General features: G+C 45.1%; 2 protein-coding genes across 9 annotated transcripts in view; one reads left to right on the top strand and one right to left on the bottom strand.

The window, feature by feature from the left end:
* Positions 1-21: 21 nt before the first annotated feature.
* On the top strand, positions 22-2,245 carry RAB24 (RAB24, member RAS oncogene family). The gene is made up of 8 exons (XM_003404685.4): positions 22-555; positions 639-707; positions 925-1,003; positions 1,108-1,175; positions 1,261-1,360; positions 1,544-1,594; positions 1,734-1,796; positions 1,895-2,245. Exons 1-8 carry the CDS (start codon positions 439-441, stop codon positions 1,957-1,959), a joined length of 612 nt encoding a protein of 203 aa, XP_003404733.1. The 5' UTR covers positions 22-438; the 3' UTR covers positions 1,960-2,245.
* A 22-nt stretch (positions 2,246-2,267) lies between these two features.
* The window catches only part of NSD1 (nuclear receptor binding SET domain protein 1), a 209,389-nt gene continuing 190,622 nt past the window's right edge, over positions 2,268-21,034 (bottom strand). For 7 of the 8 annotated variants that reach the window (XM_023551797.2, XM_023551818.2, XM_003404684.4 and 4 more), the window contains 6 exons: positions 20,522-20,791; positions 18,620-18,736; positions 17,786-17,927; positions 13,938-14,044; positions 11,464-11,668; positions 2,268-9,922 (listed from right to left, as the gene is read on the bottom strand). In XM_023551797.2, the coding sequence (XP_023407565.1) occupies positions 8,289-9,922; positions 11,464-11,668; positions 13,938-14,044; positions 17,786-17,927; positions 18,620-18,736; positions 20,522-20,791 (2,475 nt within the window). In that variant the 3' untranslated portion in view covers positions 2,268-8,288. Of the gene's footprint in view, positions 9,923-11,463; positions 11,669-11,689; positions 12,815-13,937; positions 14,045-17,785; positions 17,928-18,619; positions 18,737-20,521; positions 20,792-21,034 lie in introns of those variants that run through there. The other variant, XM_064279185.1, reaches the window with a different exon arrangement.

Below are 21,034 nucleotides of genomic sequence, written 5' to 3'. Positions count from 1 at the left end.
CGTGACCTCGGTGTCCTGCCGCCCGCCCCCCCCCCACCTGGCTTTCTAGCCCCCTCCCGCGGGATTCGCGGGTTTCGCGGCGCTGCTGGTCGGACCGGGGTCTTCGCAGAGCTGGGCTCGGCTGGGAGTCCAAGCCTCAGTGGGACCTCAGCGAGGCGGACGAGGGAGTGGGCTGGGCAGCGGCGTGCAGCGCCGTTGAGGGCGCTGCCCCGCGCGCTCTCAGGACGCCCCGGGTCTTGCTCTCTTCGAGTCTCAGTACCCGGGGCCGAAGAGCCGGGACGGGCGGGGGCGCCGTCGAGGTGTGAGGCCGCTGCCGGAGCTCGAGCCCGCCGCGGTGTCTCGAGTCGTAGGTTGGCGCCGGCGGTCGGGGTCGGAGGCTTGGGCACTGCCTCCCGTCCCCGCTCCGGACCTCGACGTGGGTGAGGCGTCCCCGGGAGCATGAGCGGACAGCGCGTGGACGTGAAGGTGGTGATGCTGGGCAAGGAGTACGTGGGCAAGACGAGCCTGGTGGAGCGATACGTGCACGACCGCTTCCTGGTGGGGCCCTATCAGAACGTGAGTGCGCCCCGAGGGGCCGGGCACGAGTGGGAGGGGGCCAGCTCGCACCCGCGGCCCTTATTTCTTTCCCCTCGTTGCAGACCATCGGGGCCGCCTTCGTGGCCAAGGTGATGTCCGTCGGAGACCGGACAGTGACTTTGGGTATTTGGGTAAGTCACCTGGGCAAGATGTCCTGGGGAAACCCATTCCTGAGAGGGCTTAGGTCCTGCCCATCACTGGCTGACTTGGGGGCCCAGAGTTTTTCTTTTCTATAGACCGTAGTTTCTTTATCTGGAAAATGGGGTCCTTGGAGGATGCAGGTGTAGTTTGCAGTTTTGGAAGTAGCCTAGCAACTCAGGCTAGACTGAGCCTCCTCTTGCCCTTCAGGACACAGCAGGCTCTGAGCGCTATGAGGCCATGAGCCGAATCTACTATCGGGGTGCCAAGGCTGCCATCGTGTGCTATGGTAAGGGGCGGGGGTTCTGGCCTGTTCCTCCAGCAGCAGGGGTGGGTGCCAGGATAGCCTCAGCTCCTGACCCTTGATTGTGTCTCCTACGCAACCAACCCAAGACCTCACAGACAGCAGCAGCTTTGAGAGAGCAAAGTTCTGGGTGAAGGAATTGCGCAACCTAGAAGAGGTAGGTGGCCACACCTAGCCAGGGGACCAGAGGCTGCTGCTCTAGTGGTCCATGAGGGTGACCCTGACCTTGCTTTTTGCCCCAGGGTTGTCAGATCTATCTGTGTGGCACCAAGAGTGACCTGCTGGAGGAGGATCGGCGGCGGCGACGTGTGGACTTCCATGACGTTCAGGACTATGCAGACAGTATTGCTCCTCAGTCCCCAGGGGTTGGGGGAGGAGAGTGACTGCTTGGCTGCCTCAGCAAGATCCCTAAGGCTCTCTGGGCTCCATGGACTGAGGGGTCCAGATTTCCTCATCTGTTAGCCTTCCCCTTTTGTTCTGTACCCACATTCTCGGGTATGAGGGTTTAGTCACTTTTCTTTACAGATATTAAAGCTCAACTCTTTGAAACATCTAGCAAGACGGGCCAGAGTGTGGGTGAGTGTCGTCCTGGGGCCTCACAGTAGGGCAGGCAGGGGCATCGAAGGAAGCAGAGACGGGCTTAGAGGGCTGGGTCACTGGATGATTCCCTGGCTGCTGGCATTGGGCCCTCACCGATCATCCTTTTTCCTGCCAGACGAGCTCTTCCAGAAAGTGGCAGAGGATTACGTCAGTGTGGCTGCCTTCCAGGTGATGACAGGTGTGTGCTTCCTCAAGCCTCTGTGGAGACTTCCTCTAGACCCTTGGCACCTGATCCCTCCAGCAGAATGGTACTGAGCTGCCATCTCTCTTTGACAGAGGACAAGGGCGTGGACCTGGGCCAGAAGGCAAATCCCTACTTCTACAGCTGTTGTCATCACTGAGTCACCACCCACCTAGCCTGGGGGAATTAAATGAATTCCCACGGGGCTGGATCCAACTTATCTGGGCTTGGGTGGTCAAATGTCTGAGCTACCCCAGGTCCCTGTGGCAGCAGAGGTGGCACCTGTCTGTGCTGGCCCATGGAACGGAGGCAGCATTGGGCTGACTGATGGGAACAAGGAGGGCTGAGGGCTGACTTGGACCCCAGGCTTCTGCCCTGGACAGCACATGTGTCTGCAGATTATTTAAGTGGCTTCTGATTTGTAAATAAAATCAATGCACTGTGAATCACATTCAGCCCCTTTCCCTGCCGTGTGGGTATCAAGACACCTAGCTCTTTCTGGGACCATCTGGCTATCGTCACTTCCTATATTAAGGTTCCTCCCATCTTCCATCTTCCTTTGGAAAGCAAGTAGTTTTACCTCAAGGCTATGGCTGAGATTGTGGAGAGACAAAGGACCATTTTCTTTAGTGGGCCAAAGATAGGATAAGAGGCTGGGGTTGGGGCAGTGCAGAGCTATTACTTCTGGGTACTCAGAAAAGGATTGCACTTAAGTGGTGTCTGGAGGAAAAAGGTGAAGCACTCCTACCTCAAGACAGGTTGGCCTGGCTGGCTCTACTGCATCTCAGTCATGTCTGGACCGAATCAGTCCCTGAGCTTCCCAGGAGCATCCTACAGTGTGGCTTAATGGTGGAAAAAGTCATAGGTTCTGCAAGACAGGAAGGTTTTAAAGATCCAAATTCTGATCCAATTCAGTTACTTAGACAAGGGATTTAAACCCTCAAGCGGAGCTTTGTTTTTCTGGTAAATGAGATGACTACTACCTAGTTTACAATTGTGAAGACTAAGTAACTATAGTACTAAATGCTCACCTTCCCACTGTCCCTTAATGGCTTTTTGCTGGATGAAGTTCAGACTTGGTCAGAAAGGGGGTCAAACTCCCAATTCCCAAACTGTATTTTTGGGGCTTGGAGGTTCAAGCATTTCTGAAGGATCAGGTGTTACTGTAAACAGAGTTGAAGCTTCCTGTACAATGAAGAAGAAATGTTTTGCAGCCCGTTCTGTTCTGGAAGGTCTGGCCCCGGGGTGGGGCCTCACCTGCCTGTTCATGCTTGGCCCCGGCTTTCCTGCATTCAGGCCTGGGCTGGGTCCTCTGTTGTACCCAACACCTGCCTCTGAAGAAAGAAAAACCTGACCAAGATGGTGAAATTCTCGCTCAGAAAGTGCTTTGGTTACACTTCCTTTTTTAAAACCAATTCCTCAAAATACTCTTCCTTTATGGGTGATGGAGGCTTCCTGTGGAGGGACTGAAACTGAAACTGTCCACTCTCAACAGGAAAGAAAGACCCTCAGACAGCCAGTAGCTACTGGGAGGAAACCCACACCACTCCCCGTGGGGTGCTTGGAGAAAGGGCTCAGCTCTACGGTATTCACACCTCAGGAACTAACGGGCTGGCTTCTGCTCTCACCCCCATCAATCCACCCTCCTGTTAGGCTATGACTCCCCACGGACAAGAAAACAAAACACAGGGCAAGGGCCATACGAGTAAAGTTAAACTTTACTTTACAGTAATTTTTTGTATATACAAAGAATTACAGTACATGTTTATGGGGACTCCTAGTACAGGGCTCCCCTCTTTTTCGCTAGGAGTTTCACTTACAGCTGACAATCTATGGGGGAGGGGGCAAAAAAACAGTGATGGATCTTGGCTACCCCCCCCCAACCCCTTTCTTAAAAATATAAAGACAAATCTCTATTGCCAGCTTGTTTCTTTGTCAAGATCTAGAAAGCTGCTATTCCGGGAGCTCCTGTGTGCTGCACTCAACCATGTCCGGCACACTCTCACCCTACATGCACACACAGGCAGACCCCCATAGACCTGGAGAGCCTCCACTCTGCCCTGCCCTGGAAGTCTACAGCACCAGAGCCCTTGGTTTCTATTCCTACTCCCCATGCTCACCTCCTGTCCTCAAAGCTCCGTTTGACTTCCAGGTGTTACTTCCAAAGCCCCCCAGTAGCCTGATGTTTTCCAAGTCATGGGAAAGCAAAGGGACCACATAAAATTTAACATGTGCTGTTTTTGCTTATGTTGGTGGGAAACATTTCTTCCCAGGTTGTGGATTTCTAATTAAAATAAACTCTTTCCACTTCCTTAAGAAATATTACCCTTAATCTTCATAAGCAATAGAGGTGCTCCCATGAGCATAAGAGGTAGAGAGATGAGGCAGAAGGTTACCAAGAGACCCCACCCCCAGAGCTCTCTACCAACCTGTTCAGGCAGTGTGGATGGAGGCTAAGGGCATGGTGACCCCGGCTCTGAGGAACTTGATGGCCACCTTTGTGTGGACTTGGGTTCTCGCCCACCTCTGGATTCCGCTGGGCCATTCCAGGACTGGGTGCAGGCTTCACTGAGGCTCTGCCTACTCTCACCTCTAAGAGAGCCTCAAAGAAACCTTCTACTCAAAGCCTCTTACTCTCAAACAGGAACCCAGGTTTCTCAAGTTGCCAGTCCCTCATCCCTTGGCAGTGCTTATTTATACCAGGAAATTAGCACCATTACATTTTTTGTGTACAAAGCAATTTTCTATTATTTCAGTTTATACTACAGCAACCTCTGGCCCTGCTGCACAGGCCCTCAGAAGCTCAGCTGAGCGTTAACTGGCCACCGCCAATGAAAGTCTCCTGCAGCAGCTACCTAGCTCTAAATCATCTGGAATGTCTAACACATGGAGCAGCTCATTGTACTGAGCAGGAAAGGGGGCTTGAGGGAGCTCCTTTCCTCCCATCATCTCAGAGAAGTTCGGACACTGGGCCACTTCTGACCTGGTTGACAATAACCCAAGAAAAGCCTTAGGAGAAAACCCGCTTTGTAGGAGCTGCGGACAGAACCTGTCCAGGTGTAGTACTTTCTGGATTACTCTCCACAGGTGAAGCTGCCCGGATCAGACTTCCTTCCCACCCTCCATTCTCACAAGGCAACTTCACAATATACCACCTGGGAGTCCAGCTCCAATGACAGACGTGTTGAGCCTGGGAAAGGATCTCCGAGGCACTCCATGCCCTGACCCTAGTGTGGCGTGGAGGATATGAAGGGTAAAACAGTTACTTTCATCAATGCTAGGGATGTGGGTGTGGTCATCATTCAGAAGGGAACCTATACAGAATGATTTAAATCATCTCAAACTCTGTAAATTTAGGGGAAAGGAAATGTTTAAAACTGTGGGTGCTTTCGTAACAATGACGGCTAGTTTGCTACTAGAATGGGTTTCGCTCCAACCCAGGAGAAGCCAATAAGTCTTTGAATACAAATTTCAGCAGTCTCCATTTTTTCCTGACCTGACAGCGCCAGGAGAGGCACTCTAGGTACCTCTGGAACGTTTCCATCTTGGCTCCCCCTTCAAAAAAGCTCCCTGGGGAGCTGGCTCGGAAGCAGACTCTGTTGAGATCCCATGATTTCCAAGCACTTGACCGAACACCAAAATACCACCCTGCACAAGATCAGAAATTTCTATGGAAGAGATTTCCTTTCATTCCCATTTCACGTCCCCTTGGAGGAAAGGTCTCATTACAAGCTTCCAGGGGGCATCTACCAGGGCCCAAGTGGCCACTCCCTCCCCACCTTCACATAAGGGCTCAATTTCCCAACACTTGCCCTGATTTGCTGTTAATTTTACAGGGACTGTTTTCCTAAACCTTAACAATCTAGGATCAGGTGCTGCTACCAGTGGGCCTGACCTGATAGCTCAACTTTCTAGTTTCCATTCAACAACCTGAGAGTCTTTCAATGGCCCTGGACAGAAGCCTGGTTATCCATCCATTTAGATAAGGTACTACCCCCCAAAGCCAAGCTTGACTCAGATGTTGTTTTCCCAGGCAGGTTTGGAATGAAGTCTGCAGTGAATGGTGGAGAGCAGAAAGAAGAAAAACAAAACCACAAAGTGGCCAGTCATGGCCCCACCTTCCCTTCAATCCTTCCTGTCCTGTAGACATTTCCAGAGTGGCTGGCTGTCAAGTCAAGTACCAACCAAAGCCGATGTCAGAGAAGCTACTTCAAGGTAACTTTTCCACTGAAAAAGTTTATAAAGCCTGCACCCTCCCCCCCCACCCCCAAATTCACAGTTTATTTCATGAAACAAAGAGCTACGGTAATTTAACACACAACATAGTGGAAGGAGATTCTGACAGTGCAGTGCAGATTATCTTGTTCTGATCACAACTACAGGTGACAGGAGAGAAAAGGGCACAGGACTGGCACCAAGCAAACCCTACTCGTACAATCTATGAGATCAGGGAGAAGGACCTATTAGCTGAAGTTATATACTTATTATTCTCACACATGATAAATACTTAATATAATGAACTTTAATGTTCTGGGTGGATTTCTTTAAAAATATCTTTTTCATGGTTTAAAATTCTTTTAAAAGAAAATAAGATGCTTTATGCTTTCTCTTCCTTTTGAACAAAGAGCTTTTCCCTCTCTGATGGTGTGGGAAGAGAGAATGTAAGGGGAGAACCAGGCAAGTGGAATTCAGAGGCAATTCCGAGGTCTAAGTGAGATGCAGGGATGGGCCTACCCTGCCTCGTCCCTCTGCCTGAGTTCAAGTGTCTCATCCCCAGGGACAGACTTTGGGAAATAAAAGCAGATTCTTTCTAAAATCTTTATATAAAGCGCAAATGCTTCTATAACTATTCCCTCCTGGGAAGTGATGGGAGTAACCTCTCTAGGAATTTAGGAGGAAACTGGGACAAAATACAGAATCCTGTTGAGGGTATAAAAGCCGTAACTGAGGCAGAATGGCCAGGAGATGTTTGGGCCGGGAGATGGCCTGTTGGCTAAAGCTGCTGGCTAAGTTGGCAAAGCAAGAGAGGTAAACATTTTTGGTCTAGGGACAAAAGAGAGATGGGTAAGTGGGAGGGAACTGGCCAAACAGCACTTCCTGTTGGCAGTCAGTGAGCTGGGTGAATGGCAGGGCAGGGTAGCACCAATACATTTCCCAGCCCTTGGGCCCCAGCTCAGGGCAGCAGTAACAGATCATCAGCAGTTATGAGAAGTCATCTCTTAGACTGAACATTGCTCTGAACACGACAGAACCAGTCTCACCAGTCTTAGGGGAAGGTTTCTGGCTTGACTTTGAGCTAAGTCAGCAGGCAGGTGCTCTCAATAGAGAGCACAGCAATTCTCAGGGAGAGATGGTGAAGACAAGGACTCCCTCTACTCAGTTAGGAGGGCAAAGGATCAGGGAAAAGCAAGTAATTTCCCATCAGGATCTGGCAATCTCCCTGAAGCTGGGATGTCTAGTTCAGAGATTGCACAGGTTCCCTGTGTCCACTGCTGAAGATTCTTAAATCTGAAAGCACCTGGGTGTTTGGGGCACAGGGGTGGGGTAGGTTCATGTAAAATGAGAATCGGTAGAAAAAAAGGTAAGCTTGCCAATTGCCTTTTCTGCTGCTGGAAAGTGCTGGAAAGCTACTTTCTCATAGAGCCCAGCTCCTCCTAACCAGATGCTCCGCCAAAGACAGATCTTGACTCCGCACAGCCTAGAAGGAGTCAGCAGTGGCTGCCCCAACAACAGCCCCACTCGGCCTCGATGCAGGACCTCTCATCTACAGAGACCTCTGTGAGCATGCTTGCAGGTACATACCCTCATGCACGCCCCAACTAGGAGACATCAACACAATCACTTCTTGGGCCACAAAGAGCATTTCAGAAAGAGCCTGGAGCTCCAGGGCCCCTCAGCACTCCCTGTTTCTTTCCTGGTCAAAGGTTCTTGAAGATAGCCTAGGAACCCAGGCAGACATTTTAGGCTCACAAGAATTAGGCCTTATTTATTTCTGTGTCATGGACTAGCACTGGCCTAGCACACGTGGGCCACACCGATTTGAATGAACATCAGTTCCTCCCAGGGTTCATCAGGTGCCCTCAAAAGGGCTCTGTATGGCTGGGGAAGTAACTTCGTGAGCCCCCTACCTTCCAACCTGACCAGCGGAATTGACTTTCCAACCTGACCAGCGGAATTGAATTCCATGCTTGACTCCAGAGTGGACTTTTATTCAAGTTTACCATGTGTAAAGGTCATGGGAAAGTGACCCAAGTCTGTCTGTCCCCTCGGGCGGGGCCCACTTGGGATTTCCATACATGGTTCACACAACCATAAGCCCCCACTGGCTAATGTCACAAGAGTTTCCGAGTGTTGGGATATAAGGAAAGAATAACAGTGGAAAAGTGTTGGGGTATGTCTGTTTTTTAAGGGGGGAAAAGAAAGAAAAGATTTCCCTCCCCAAATGGTATACCCTGGGGGCAGTTTTTCTGGTCATGATATTTACTATCATTATTTCTGTTCTGACTCTGCACCCTTGTGACAGGAAGGAGCCTGGTTAAGAGCTGGAACTGTATTTTGCTCTGATTTAGGGTCTTGCCCTCGTCCAAGAGACCAGCAAGTCTGTGCCAATGTCTGTGTGCTCCCAGAGGACCAGCACGGTGGCATCAGTGTCTGTCCGGCCACCATGGGCCAGAGTCCTGGCCCCAGGGAGGCCTTTCCCAGGACCCAGGGACTCTGCTCTGTGGTGGCCAACTTCTTCTCCTCAGCAGGATGGGAGGCTGGGGCATTCCCAAGAGGCCTGAAGGACTGCCCACTCAGTGTTGTCCCTTTGGCAGCAAGTCCAGGTAGTTGTTGGCCTCCAGCCATCTGCTTCACCAGGCCTGGGGCTTGGCTGGGAAGCCCAGGGGTCTGTTCAGCCTCTGCAGGTGCTCTTCCTGAGGCCTGAGTTGCTGGCTCATATAAAAAACCCTTGGCAGGGGGCTGAGAAAGAAGTCTGGCCTGGGTGAGTGATTTAACAGCTTGCCAGGGATGCTCTGAAGGGACCGCTGCTTTCCCAGGTGGTGGGATGACAGGGTCTGACACGCTACCTCTCTCACTAGCTCGAGGCATCTGCCCCAGACATTTACTCGCAGGCCATGAGCTTGACTCCAACACTGGCATCTTCTCATCGGCCTGTGGCGTGCCCTCCTGAGGAGAAGGTCCTCGCTCCTTCTGGCGAGGAGTTAGGTCTATGAGATCCATAACCAAAGCAGCTCTATTTTTTGACTGAGTATTCTGGTCCACGGGCCTCAGCGCTTTTTCTTTAGCTACAAGTGTCTGGACCACAGCTGATAGTACTTTCTCAGGAGGTGGGAGTCTCTGGGATAAAGAGGCATGGGATTTGTCAGGGGGCCGGTCTGAAGTCTGGGGCCTGGGACCACTGGTAATTAGCAGTCTGTCTGGCGGCGGAAGTCTCAGGCCAGTGGGGATTGGGGCTTTCTCCACTGGCTGATGCCTTGGGCTGGCAGCACCTATGGATTTATCCAGCCTTGAGCCGGCCATCCCCAGAGGTCTTTCCAGTGGTTGGGACCTAACTGAAGGTGAAGAACTTGGGCTGGTTACTGGAGAGGGTTTGTCAGAGAGCTGGGGTCTTGGTCCTGCCATTGCAGGAGGCCTGTCCAATGGCCTCTGGCTGGATCCCAAGGATTGGGGTTTGGTCCCTGGCCCAGCAAGGTCCCTGACCCGGTCTAAAGGCTGGGGCCTGCAGTCAGTTCTTTCAAGAGGTCTTTCAGGCAGCAGTGGCCTCTGACAAGTTCCTGCCAGAGCTTTCTTGGACAGCGACAGTGTCTGGTTGGTGTCAGCAGGCGGCTTTTCCGACATCTTGGGCCCCTGAGCAGCCAATCCTGATGATTGCTCTACTGGGTGAGAGCTTGGGCCTGGAGGCAGTGGTACTGGGGGAGGCACATACTCACGGATCTCCCCGGGTTCCAGAGGGTTGGGCCCACAGGGATCATGCTCAGTACAAGACAGACGCCCATCCAGTTTGGAGATGAAGAGCATTCCTTCCCTATGCTGCTTGCAAAACGAGCTGGGGCACATCTCACAGAAGGAGGCTGCTTCTTTTCCACATATGTCACACTGATGCCAAGGACACTCCCATTTCCCTGAAAATACAGGAGTAAAACAAAAGCTTAGGAAAATAAGAAATGCACACAAGATAGCCATGGCTCTGGGACTGGCCCAAAGAAGGGATTTCAAAGCCTTTCTTTAAATTGCTGCCTTCTTCAGATAGCTTATGCCACTCACCTGACACCTCCTCCCCAAGAATTCCAGTTTCCTCTTCTGTACAAGACAACACATAAAAATAGCAAAGTATCAAATAGCAGCTAAGTATTAACTAAATATAGCTGAGAACTAAATCTGTATTTCTATGATTATATGAACCAAAGAAGAAGAAAACGAGAAAAGAACAAAGCTCCCCCTTAATATTACTTCAATATTTTTGCAAACTCCATTTGTCTTACTCAGCCTTTAATGGAAGTGGGTTTACCCTTGCTCACTTTTAAATCTTGAAACTATCACAAAACTCTACCTGCACTGTCCACACAGAATCGTGGACCAGACCCAAAGCTGACCTGATCTGGTATTTACTCTCCACTGTTTCATAGAACCTGAGGGTCTCTGCTACGGACAGTGTTTCCACACCCAACTCCCTACAAAAGATCTATGCTAGACCAGGCTCTTGGCTTATGGGCAAGATGGGTTCCATCACAACTTGTGTCAGCTGTGGTCCTGAGTAACCGATTCTGAAATGATTCCCCATTTCACTTCCTGGCACTATTAGGTCAATGCTATGGCCTTGCCCTTACACTACCCCGTTTTTGTGATTTCATTACTCTGGCAAAGACACACTGAGGGAAAGTCAATTCAGGGACAAACTCTTCTCACTCCAACCTGAAAGTTCTTCCTTCTACAATTCTTAGAAGCAGGCTACTTATGTATAATCTCTTCACCCTGGAATGGTTCCCTGCTGATTTTTTTTCTTTGTCCTTTCAAATAGATAGCATATTCAAATCCCTGGAATTTTCTAACCCCAAATCACCACTCCAAGGTCAGCAACTTCTCCAACCACAAGTTACTGAGTACCATTTCTGCTCAGCAACTGTCTCAGGTGTGAACAGATACAATCACATCTTCTTCAGAGAAAAGAGCCTATTTTACAATGGGAGAGGCTCGTGGCAGGGGTAGAAGACAAATGGGGTATCAATCCAGCTCTCACTGAGTGGAAGGACCTGAAGGCTCCACCGTGCCCTACCTTCTTTCTCCAGAAAGGCCATGGAACCAGAAAACCTGGCTTTCAATCTAGTGCCTCCATCTATCTAATATGACCAACCACTCATCTCACCACTCTTGACTTTTGTTCTCTCATCTGCATCATGAGAAGACCTACCTCAATGGGTTGCTGGGAGGATGATGTGACATAAATGTCACTGACACAGCAGTGGGTTCCTGTCTCCTTTTCTGTAACCTAGGATTTCAAACCTTTATTGTCATTTATTTCTAGACTGAGAACATAGACCATACTCCTTCAACACTATGCACACGAAGACCAAAGGGCACTTTCTTCTAGACTGAAGCAAATGGTGTGAGGCCTTGAGAATTTTGACAGAAAATGAGGAGCGCTTAAAGGAATTTTGGCACCAACCTGCTGGGCGCTTGGTTAGATTGAGACAGTCTGCGTGGTAGACTTTTGGGCAGCCTGGCTTCTTGCAAGAGACAAGCTGCCCGGCATCCCCACAGCTGAAGCACTCATCCTCTCGCTCCTTTGTGACTTCACCCTGGGTTCTGCGCTTGCCCTGTTGCTTCTTCTTGAATTTCTTGGACTTTTCTTCTGTGGCAATGGGCTGATTCTAGAAGCCAGATATTGAGCAGTAAGCATTTCGTTTATTTCTGTCCACATATTGTACCATCTTGGCCAGGTTAACTACCCCCTCTTAGCTATCTCTGGAAAGATAGTCCTCATAGGACTGTAGTAAAGAAGAGAAAATGCAGACAATGCACCTAGAACATTACTGGTATCAATAACTGGTAGCATTAATCACTACTTTTATGTCAACTGCTCCTGCCACCTGAACTAAACAATAAAAAAGTGTTTTTATTTATTTATTTTTTTGGTTGACACAACGGCTGGTGTTAAAGGTCAGCCCTTTCATAAGTTTTGTCTTCGTCTAATTTCAAAGCTAATGAAGACTTCTTTGGGGGTGTTTGTGTGTGTGCATACATATACATTTCTTAATTTATTCAAAAAACCTTTACTGAGCACTTACTATGAGCCACTTGCTAGGAAGATCAGAAACTAAATCATGGTCCTTCCCCTCAGCAAAGCTATGTAACTTATCTAAGTCATATTAATGTCCACCACTCCCCAGGACAGCCCCTGGTACAACCAGCAGGCTTCCTCAATGTTCTCTGCAGCCCACACTTGGTCACCAAACCCTGTGGCTTTCATCACATTATCCCTCTTATCCTAGAAACATCTAGGACCAATCTCCAAGACTAAGGTCTCTTCTATTCTAAAAGGCCAGTGTTACTCCTAGCCCACCATGATCTCCTTGCATTTCTAAACTTCTGCTCCAGTCTCTCTCTTGCTGATTCATGCATAAAATGCTGCCCTAAAAAGGCTTCAAGGAGGCAGAAGTGACCCCCCAAGCACACTCAGCACTGTTAACAACTTTTAATTTATAGGAAACAAGTTAGCTGGGAACAGTATCATTTAGCCAGTCAAACAAGCACCACCACCAACAAAAAAACCAATACAATATAATGAATGATGACTTTACTTATTTAAAGGAGCCCTGGTGGCACAGTAGTTAAGTGCTCGGCTACTAACCAAAAGGTTAGCAGTTGAAACCTACCAGCCACTCTGCAGAAGAAAATGTGGCAGTCTGCTTCCATAAAGATTAACAGCCTTGGAAACACTATGGGGCAGTTCTCTGTCTCACAGGGTCGATGAGAGTCAGAGTCTACGTGATAGCAGTTGGTTTGGGTGGGTTTTTCTTATTTGAGAAAATAGAAGAGTAATTAGTGCATGTTCTTTTTTAACTTTATTTTTGTTGAAAATTTACACAGTAGAACATACACCAATTAATTTCTACATGTACAATTAATTCAGAGACACTGATTACATTCAAGTTGAGCAACCATTCTCACCCTCTTTTTCTAAACTGTTCCTCCCCCATTAACATAAACTCACTGCCCCCTAAGTTTTCTTAGTGCATGTTCTTCATCGTTACATGTTATTGCTTAAAATGAGTAATTCTCTTTTCTTATTGTTTCTATACTAATTTGCATTCGTCAGTTCTTAGTGTAGAGCTGCATAATCAAAAAAGCATAATGGGAAATACCCAGTTGGGGTCATTGAGCAGTCTACTTTGCATCAAAATTAAACTTCAATTTTTCAGTGTGCTGTTAACTTATGATAGTGAAATATGGAATCATCTGATGTTCATCTATTATGGTCCCATCCGTTATATGGAAAATTAAACAGTCACTAAAAATGATAGTTAAAAAAGACTACGTAACAGCAAGGACAAATTGTTATAATATTTAAGAAAAGCAGGATACAGACTTGTATATGATTCTTAATAGTTATAGAATTATAATTCGGTTAAAGTACACATACAAAAAAAGAAAGTCAGATACAGCAATGTCTATACTGTGTTACAATGGTGAGATTAAGGGTCCTGCAGTGTTATACTACATTTAGAATCTCAAATTCAACTGCAAATTCTTTGGTATTCTTCTCTTCTTTAAATGAGACAGACACCCAAGGAGAGAGACAGATATACCGAACACCTGAGCAGCTTATTAGGCAACGTGAGTGAGTGAGATCAGTTACAACCAATAAGGAGGGAAGTAACACAGATTCCTATTTTCACTTTATAGCTTTTTTAAGGTTGAATGCTAATTAAAGTCAAATCGCTCAAAACACTTCAACGGTACCCGAAGATCTTCACCTGTGTAACCAAATTGATCACCAGAATGCTTAATTGCCAACGGCCCTATTAATGTCATTATTTCAAAGACACATCTTCTAAAGATGAAGACCCAGCCTTGACACTGGTACGGACAGGAGGACTGCACCAATATTCCCAACGCAGAAGTTTGGAAGGACAGTACCTTTGGCCTTACACCCAGGAAGCCACTGCAATTCGGGGCTCCACATTTGCAAACAGTCTTTCCATTCCCAAGACATTCCAGGTTGTAGTTGAAGGTAAGTTCTGTGCCTGCATAAGAAATTGAAAATGTTAATGCCCACGGCTTTAAATACATTACTTTTGTAATAATCACAAAAGATACTGACTTACAAGAGAACAGATTAAATTTAAAAAGAGGATAAAAAAGGATTTATTAACTCTAATCCTATTATATTAATGAATTCTAATCCTGAAAATTATTAATCAGCTAATACAATTTAATAACAGAAAAATTTTAATGATTTAACAAGTAGTATTTAAAAGAACTTTTACCATAGAGGTGCTACTTATCAAGTTGTTTTTGTTTTCTAATTTAGATATATATTCAGATTCAAAATATATTAAATCATTACAAAAAATAAATGTGCCAGGCACTGGGTTGCAAGTGTCAAGAAAACCTGCCAATCTGTACCAAGGTGAGCATATCTTCCCTGGCAGCACTAAAGGGAAGAAGCGTCTCAGTACTAAGAACAGACAGCTCTGGGCCAGGTGTTAGTCCTGGCTTCACATCCCAGTTACACCAAAACCTAGCTGGGTGATCTTGGTCAGGACATTTCACTACCCCAAGTCCTGAGTAGCCCATTTTTTAAATGAAGAAATAAATGCCTGCTCTATCAATCTCACAAGCCTATTGAGAAAATACGCCCTAATGCATGCAGAAGTAATCTGTGAAGTTTAAAACCAAACCAAAACCTACTGCTGTCAAGTTGATTCCGACTCATAGCGACCCTATAGGATGGAGTAGAACTGCCCCAGAGGGTTTCCAAGGAGTGCCTGGTGGATTCGAACTGCCGATCTTTTGGTTAGCAGCAATAGCTCTTAACCACTATGCCACCAGGGTTTCCATGAAGTTTAAAAAGAGATGTACTAATTTTAGGTTAAAAATGTCTCCTTCCTGTCAAAGGTATACTTCATCAATACTGTGAGAGCAAATGAAACACGCAAACATTCAAACTCAAAGCATACAAAATCAACATGGGAAGGGGAGGCCTAAAAGATAGAAGAATTCTACATGTATATACAGAGACTTCCTCTGTATAAAGTGTCAAATCATTCAAAATCAAAACTGTCAAATCTTAGATTTCCCATTGCAGACAGACATAAATGAGACTACAGTTTTTCATCCAATATTAGAAACAGAGCATTATTTCTTGATCCAGTTAAGCAAAATATAAAGTTACTGGTTAATATTTAAGGGTCATGCTGTATGAATAGAAGAATTGTTTGTGGCCAGGTGGAGCGCCTCACACTGTGAGGTACTTGTCAACAGCAAGGTAACAGCTGGGCCATGTCTCCCATCTATTGCCTCCTGTGAGCTTACTGCATTAAATACTGTAGTGGGTAACTCTACTCACAGTATTCTTTTCTCAATTTTTTTTCGTGAGAATATAACTGAAGTTTTATAAATTCGATATGTTTATAATACAACTCCACTGTATACACAAATACAAGATAGCAGGGTACATGGCATAACTTGCTGCTCACTGACCATCTACTATGTAGATATAAACACACAAGGGCTAAATCAGAAGGGCATTAGTGTTCACAAAGGAGTGCCTGATCCCATTCTAGAAAAGAGTCCAATACTCAGTAATCCTTGAGGGGTCTGCAGCAACTGGGGGTAGCAAAGGGCACTGAAAAAGAGATAAACTAGGAGCAAGCATGGCACACATGAAGGACAGTAAGTGACAGGTGCATGAAGAGCACAGGAGGTTGGATGAGTAAGGAGGACAGCAGGCTGCCAAGGCCTCAGGTTCTGCAGGCACTCATTCTCTCTTATTCCCCCCCACTCATGTGGACTGAAAACCAAGTAAGGATAGTAAAAAGGCCCTTGAACTTCCACATCATACTACCTGAGCTGAGTGAGCCTGGGAAAAAGAGAGAAAAGAAATTTGTGTGCAGATATGGGAGTAGGCACACCCCCAGTAAAATGTGGCACTGAAGGAGCTCAGGAGAGAAATAAGAACTGAAGTCATATGAATGAATTACATTTAAGTCATCAACAAAGAGTAAAACGTCCCTCATTCCATAGGGATAATTAGAAAAAGAGAAAAGAATAACAAAAACAAAACAAAACCCACTGCTGTCAAGTCAATTTGGACTCATAGCTACCCTACATGACAGAACTGTCCCAATAGGGTTTCCAAGGTTGTAAATCTTTACAGAAGCAGATTGCCACATCTTTCTCCCATGGAGTGGCTGGTGGGTTTGAACTGCCAACCTTTTGGTTAGCAGCTGAGCACTTTAACCACTGCACTACCAGTACTCCTGGAGAAAAGAACAGAGGTGTCAAATCTAAGAATCCAAGTAATGCAGGCATCATATAACCTACTTTATAGCACTTTTGCAAGGGTTAAATGAGATAATTGCTTGGGACAGTACCTGTCACCTGATAAATGGTTGCTTTTATAGAATTTACATGGTATGTAGCTTTTTTTTAACGTGATTTTATAGCTTTTATGTGATAATTCCTACTACAAAACAGAAACCTATCCAATTCTTTCAAGCCATCCACTCTAAAACCTTGATAGAATCTATCATTTTTAGAATCAATGTCACCTAGGCCAGCAGTGTACGGTAATTTCTCAGATGTTGGTACCTTCATACTTTTAGATGAAGAAAATGCGAAACAGGAGAAAGGAACTAGTGTCCCAATTTTTAATATCTCAAAATTGTTAAAATCTGAAAAACCTAACGGACTTCTGGGGAATATATTAAAATTACAGGAAAAAAATACTTGAGGGGGGAGGGATGAGGAAAGGAGTTCCACAGATAAAAAAAACAAAACAAAACAAGAACTGACCAAATTGCTCTTTAATTATTTTATCTTCACTAGGCACAGGACTGGGTAACATTTTATTCTGTTATATGTAAGGTTGCCATGAGTCAGAGCTGACTCCATGGCAACTAATGCTAAGGTCAACAACACTGACTGAGCAAAGAACTTTGGTCTTCTTCCAAAATGCTCAGATGGGATTTCTGCTTCAACAGTAACTGGACTACACTGTTACCAATTATAAACTACTGAGGCCAGACCCATCTCAGTTTGAGTGTAGAACAGTGATCTTCAAAAGTTTTGCTAGCGTCTAAACAATTCATTTTGAAAAATTATGTATATTCCTTGTACATTTTAAAATTTGCAAACTTGAGAAAATATTTTGAAAATATACAGAGGGTATTGTGTATATACATATGCTTAAAACAGTCATCAAAACACTGAAACTACACATTTAGTTATCAGTACATGAGAAATAACTTTGCTGTCATACCACTCCACCATATTAGACTTTGAATTCAAGTAAACATCTTAACACTTGTCCTGGTTACAACCATCTCACTGCTGCATTCTAATTCTTAGAGACATAAGCAGGCCATGGTAGAACCTGTGCATTCTCCAAATGTCAGGTTCTCTGGTGCTCAAGAGGTGAGCGCCCACAGCCTCTAAGAAGATTCGAATGGGTCAGAGTCGAGTCTTTGGTTTGTAGAGTGGAAGAAAGGCAACCGTGAAAAGGAAGGTGAGAAAGGAGACCTGGAAATCCGGTGCTTCCTAAGGCAGACCAATTTCTGGAGAGTTGACACTAAAGTGAAAAGTCTGGAAATGTATTCCCTTAAAGCCATCCATGCCCAAATATCACCTGGAAAATATATATTCTCAGAAATTTGCATACCTGATTTTAGAGTACAGGACATATGGGATTTTTAAATGACAAAACCTGAGATTTAATTTATTCAGCTCCAGATTTTACACAAACATCCTTGATTGATTCTTACCTGCTTTGATGTCACTCAGGGCAAAAAGGCCAACACGGGTGTCTCCATTCACAGACCACTTCTGTGTTTCACAGTTGGGCTGGCAGCAATGATTCATGAACCGGGCATAGTTTCCTTTGGGACCAGCATCAATGATCCGGTCCTAGAACCCCAAGAGAGGCTACTCATCAGACTTCCTGAGAGCTCTGCTACTGTTGCTTAAAATTAAGACTATGCTCTCTAGTAAGGTAAAGTTCCTCTTTGTTAAGTGTGAATCCCCTAGAGAAGTAGTTCTCCAAGTGTGGTCATTGGACCAGCAGCAGCATCACCTTTGGGAAACTTGTTAGAAATGCAAATTCTTGGGTTTCATTCCAGATATACTGAAGCAGAAACTCTGGGGTAAAACCCATCGATGTGTGGTGTAACAAGCCCACCAGGTGATTCTGAATGCTAATGTTTCAGAACCACTGCCCTAGGAGCAGCAGCTTGTCCCATCCTCTTAATTACAGTTCTCAACCTTGGTCGCACATTAGAAATTACCTAAGGAGACTCAAATACTGAATCCCAGGCCACATCTCAGACCAAGTGAATCATAATATCTGGAGGTGAGGACCTCACTATTTGTAAGTGTACAACCTGATAAATGTTATACACAAAGCTATATATCAGAAAAGTGTTGTGTTATAAAAGCTAATGGAATATAATATTCAGGTACAAAGTGGAAATCTCAGATACAGAGAAAATACATGCACTAGGATGCTAAAATTAGGAATAGGTCCCAAATATAATCCTAGGCACCAACAAAATAAAACTCATCATAAAATTCCTACAACTGGCACACTTTCCATTACTTACTTTGTCTAGGGTGAGCATATAGAAATTAGTGATATCGTGTTCTTGGGCATAACGAATTCGAGCTCTGCACTCTTCTTCATCTATTAGCTCACCCACATACTCATTCACAAATTCACCCTAGAACAAGAAGTAGCTTTTGACTTAACGGCAAAAAACGCAACTGTGTTTACATGTACATCTTTTTTTTTTTTTTTTTAAATTCACAAAAATATCAGATTCTCCAAAAAAGATTTTGCATGTAGTTAAAGAAAGGTTTATTCAGAAACAACATTAAACATCATGCCTCAACTGTCTGACAATGAAATCCACTTTCCCACTCTCATCATCAGAAAGATTAGGATACACTAGACACTAAAGATCAATTAGAATGGAAGATTAGCAAGCAAATTAAGGCTCCATTAAAACTGAGATATCAACAGTTGATCCCTTTACCAGCCCAAGAGCTTGAAAGTCAGTTTCCTTGAATCCAGTTCTTCTTTGGAGCTTGCCCTGCCTCCCTCCTGTCCTTCTTATGCACGATACTATAGTCACACTGGCTTTCAACATGCTATCCCTCTACCTGTGATGCTTTTGCCTTGCCTGAGCCAAGAACCACCCATCTTTCAAGTCTCAACTTTTAATATCCTCAGAGACAAACTAGTTTCGGTCCCATTGCCACATGCTTCCAAAGCACTTTGTGCTTCCACATTGGGTAATTACTTGTTTGATGTCTGTTTCCTCCCTCTAGGATGTAAGCTTTATGGAAGAGTGGACCATGTCTCTTGTACTGATTGCTGCATCCCCAGCACTATGTCTGGCTCATAATAAATATAAAGTTAACTATTTAGTAAATGACTAAGGGACCAAACCATATTCATTGCCTTTCCTAAAAACAATGAAACTCTTCAATATGAAACTCAAAACAAATTTCAATAAAACTTCAGAAAATTTAACAGGAGTAAGGTTTATTTTACTAGAATGCCAAATACAATTTATTTTATACAAAGAGTATACATTATTGTCAATTAGCAACTTACAGGTCCTTCCAAATTTCAAGTTGAAGATGTTACCATACTTTTATCAGAGAAGGTCTAACCCTCTTCTCCTTCGTGTTCCACGAACACAAACCTATTTTTTCCTATTAAAATTAGATTTCACTTTATTAATAGGTGATTAACACCTCTGTATCTATGTGCTCATTATCCTACTGGTTCTAGGATTGTCACAAAAGAGCAAAAAAGGACATAGCATCAGTGGCGGATATCCAACAGGCAGGATAAGGACAGTGCTTACCATGCCTAAGATCATCTGTAGTGAACAATTTCACATAGGTTTCACCACATGTAATATGGTTTCACTACATCTTTGAATTTGTTCACTACATGTGAAACTGTTCATTACAGGTTAGTGCGTAAGCACAAATAAGATCGTGTTTACCTTGCTTGCTGAGTCATTCACCCCTGTCAGGGACTGTAAATTTGAAAAAAAGCTTTGTTTCTGGAGGAAGGTGCTGTGGGGTTGGGAGACAGACAGATGCCAGCCACAACTAGAAGCAGAGTCTCTGATAAAATAATGGTGTAAAAATGTGAAAATGATCTGGTCACCAAAGTGAGCACTGTGCTTACCTTACCTGTTGGATAATCTGCCCTTGCATTACATTTCTATGAATTTCCCTCTTTTTATTTTTAATCCTCATACATAGTGAGTATGATCAATATCAAGAACTTAAGAGACAAAGGAGACCATCCACTCCGATGCTTCCAAATTTAGGAAGGACATAATGAGACACAAAAATGTCCATCCCAAATCTATGTTATTTCCCTCTGTGGTGGATTTTCTCACATACATCAAGAAGAATTAATCATGCTAAAGAACTGCAAAGAATAAAAAAATATCCTAGTAATCAAGAAAAGTTTCCCTCACCTTTTTAATATCTGTTTTTGTTCGGAGGCCCCAGCCCCTCTGCAACGTGCGGAAAATTTCAACCTCTGGATACTGGCGCTTGGTGAAGCACTGGTTTTGGCAGCGTCCCCCGGCAGGACATACTGTAGGATGGCACTCATAGAGCAGCATGCGGTTGATGCATTCGGAGTCTATCCCACAGGGGTTCTCATCAGTAGCCTTACAGTTGCAACGGGGAATTTCAGACAAGTCTGCGGTAAAGATCTGGACCCTGCCAATAGGACGGTTCACCTGGAGAAGCAGCACACGGTATAGCATACCAGGCAAGTCAACAAAAGACCACTTAAGACATGTAAAAGACAGATTTCTTTTTCTTGAATTTACATGCCACATCTTACTTGATTTTGAACTATCAAGATTTCGGCATTTGGTATAAAAACCTCATTTGATACACAAAATGTGAATCCCACAGAAAATTTTAAATTCATTAAAAAAAAAATTTTTTTTTTTAAAGCTGATGGGTAAACTGGGTTT

The sequence above is a fragment of the Loxodonta africana genome, chromosome 2 (genome assembly GCF_030014295.1).
Source record: "Loxodonta africana isolate mLoxAfr1 chromosome 2, mLoxAfr1.hap2, whole genome shotgun sequence".
Taxonomy (NCBI): Eukaryota; Metazoa; Chordata; class Mammalia; order Proboscidea; family Elephantidae; genus Loxodonta; species Loxodonta africana.
The sequence above is the reverse complement of the archived record's forward strand: the minus strand, read 5'-3'. Positions and strand labels throughout refer to the sequence as shown.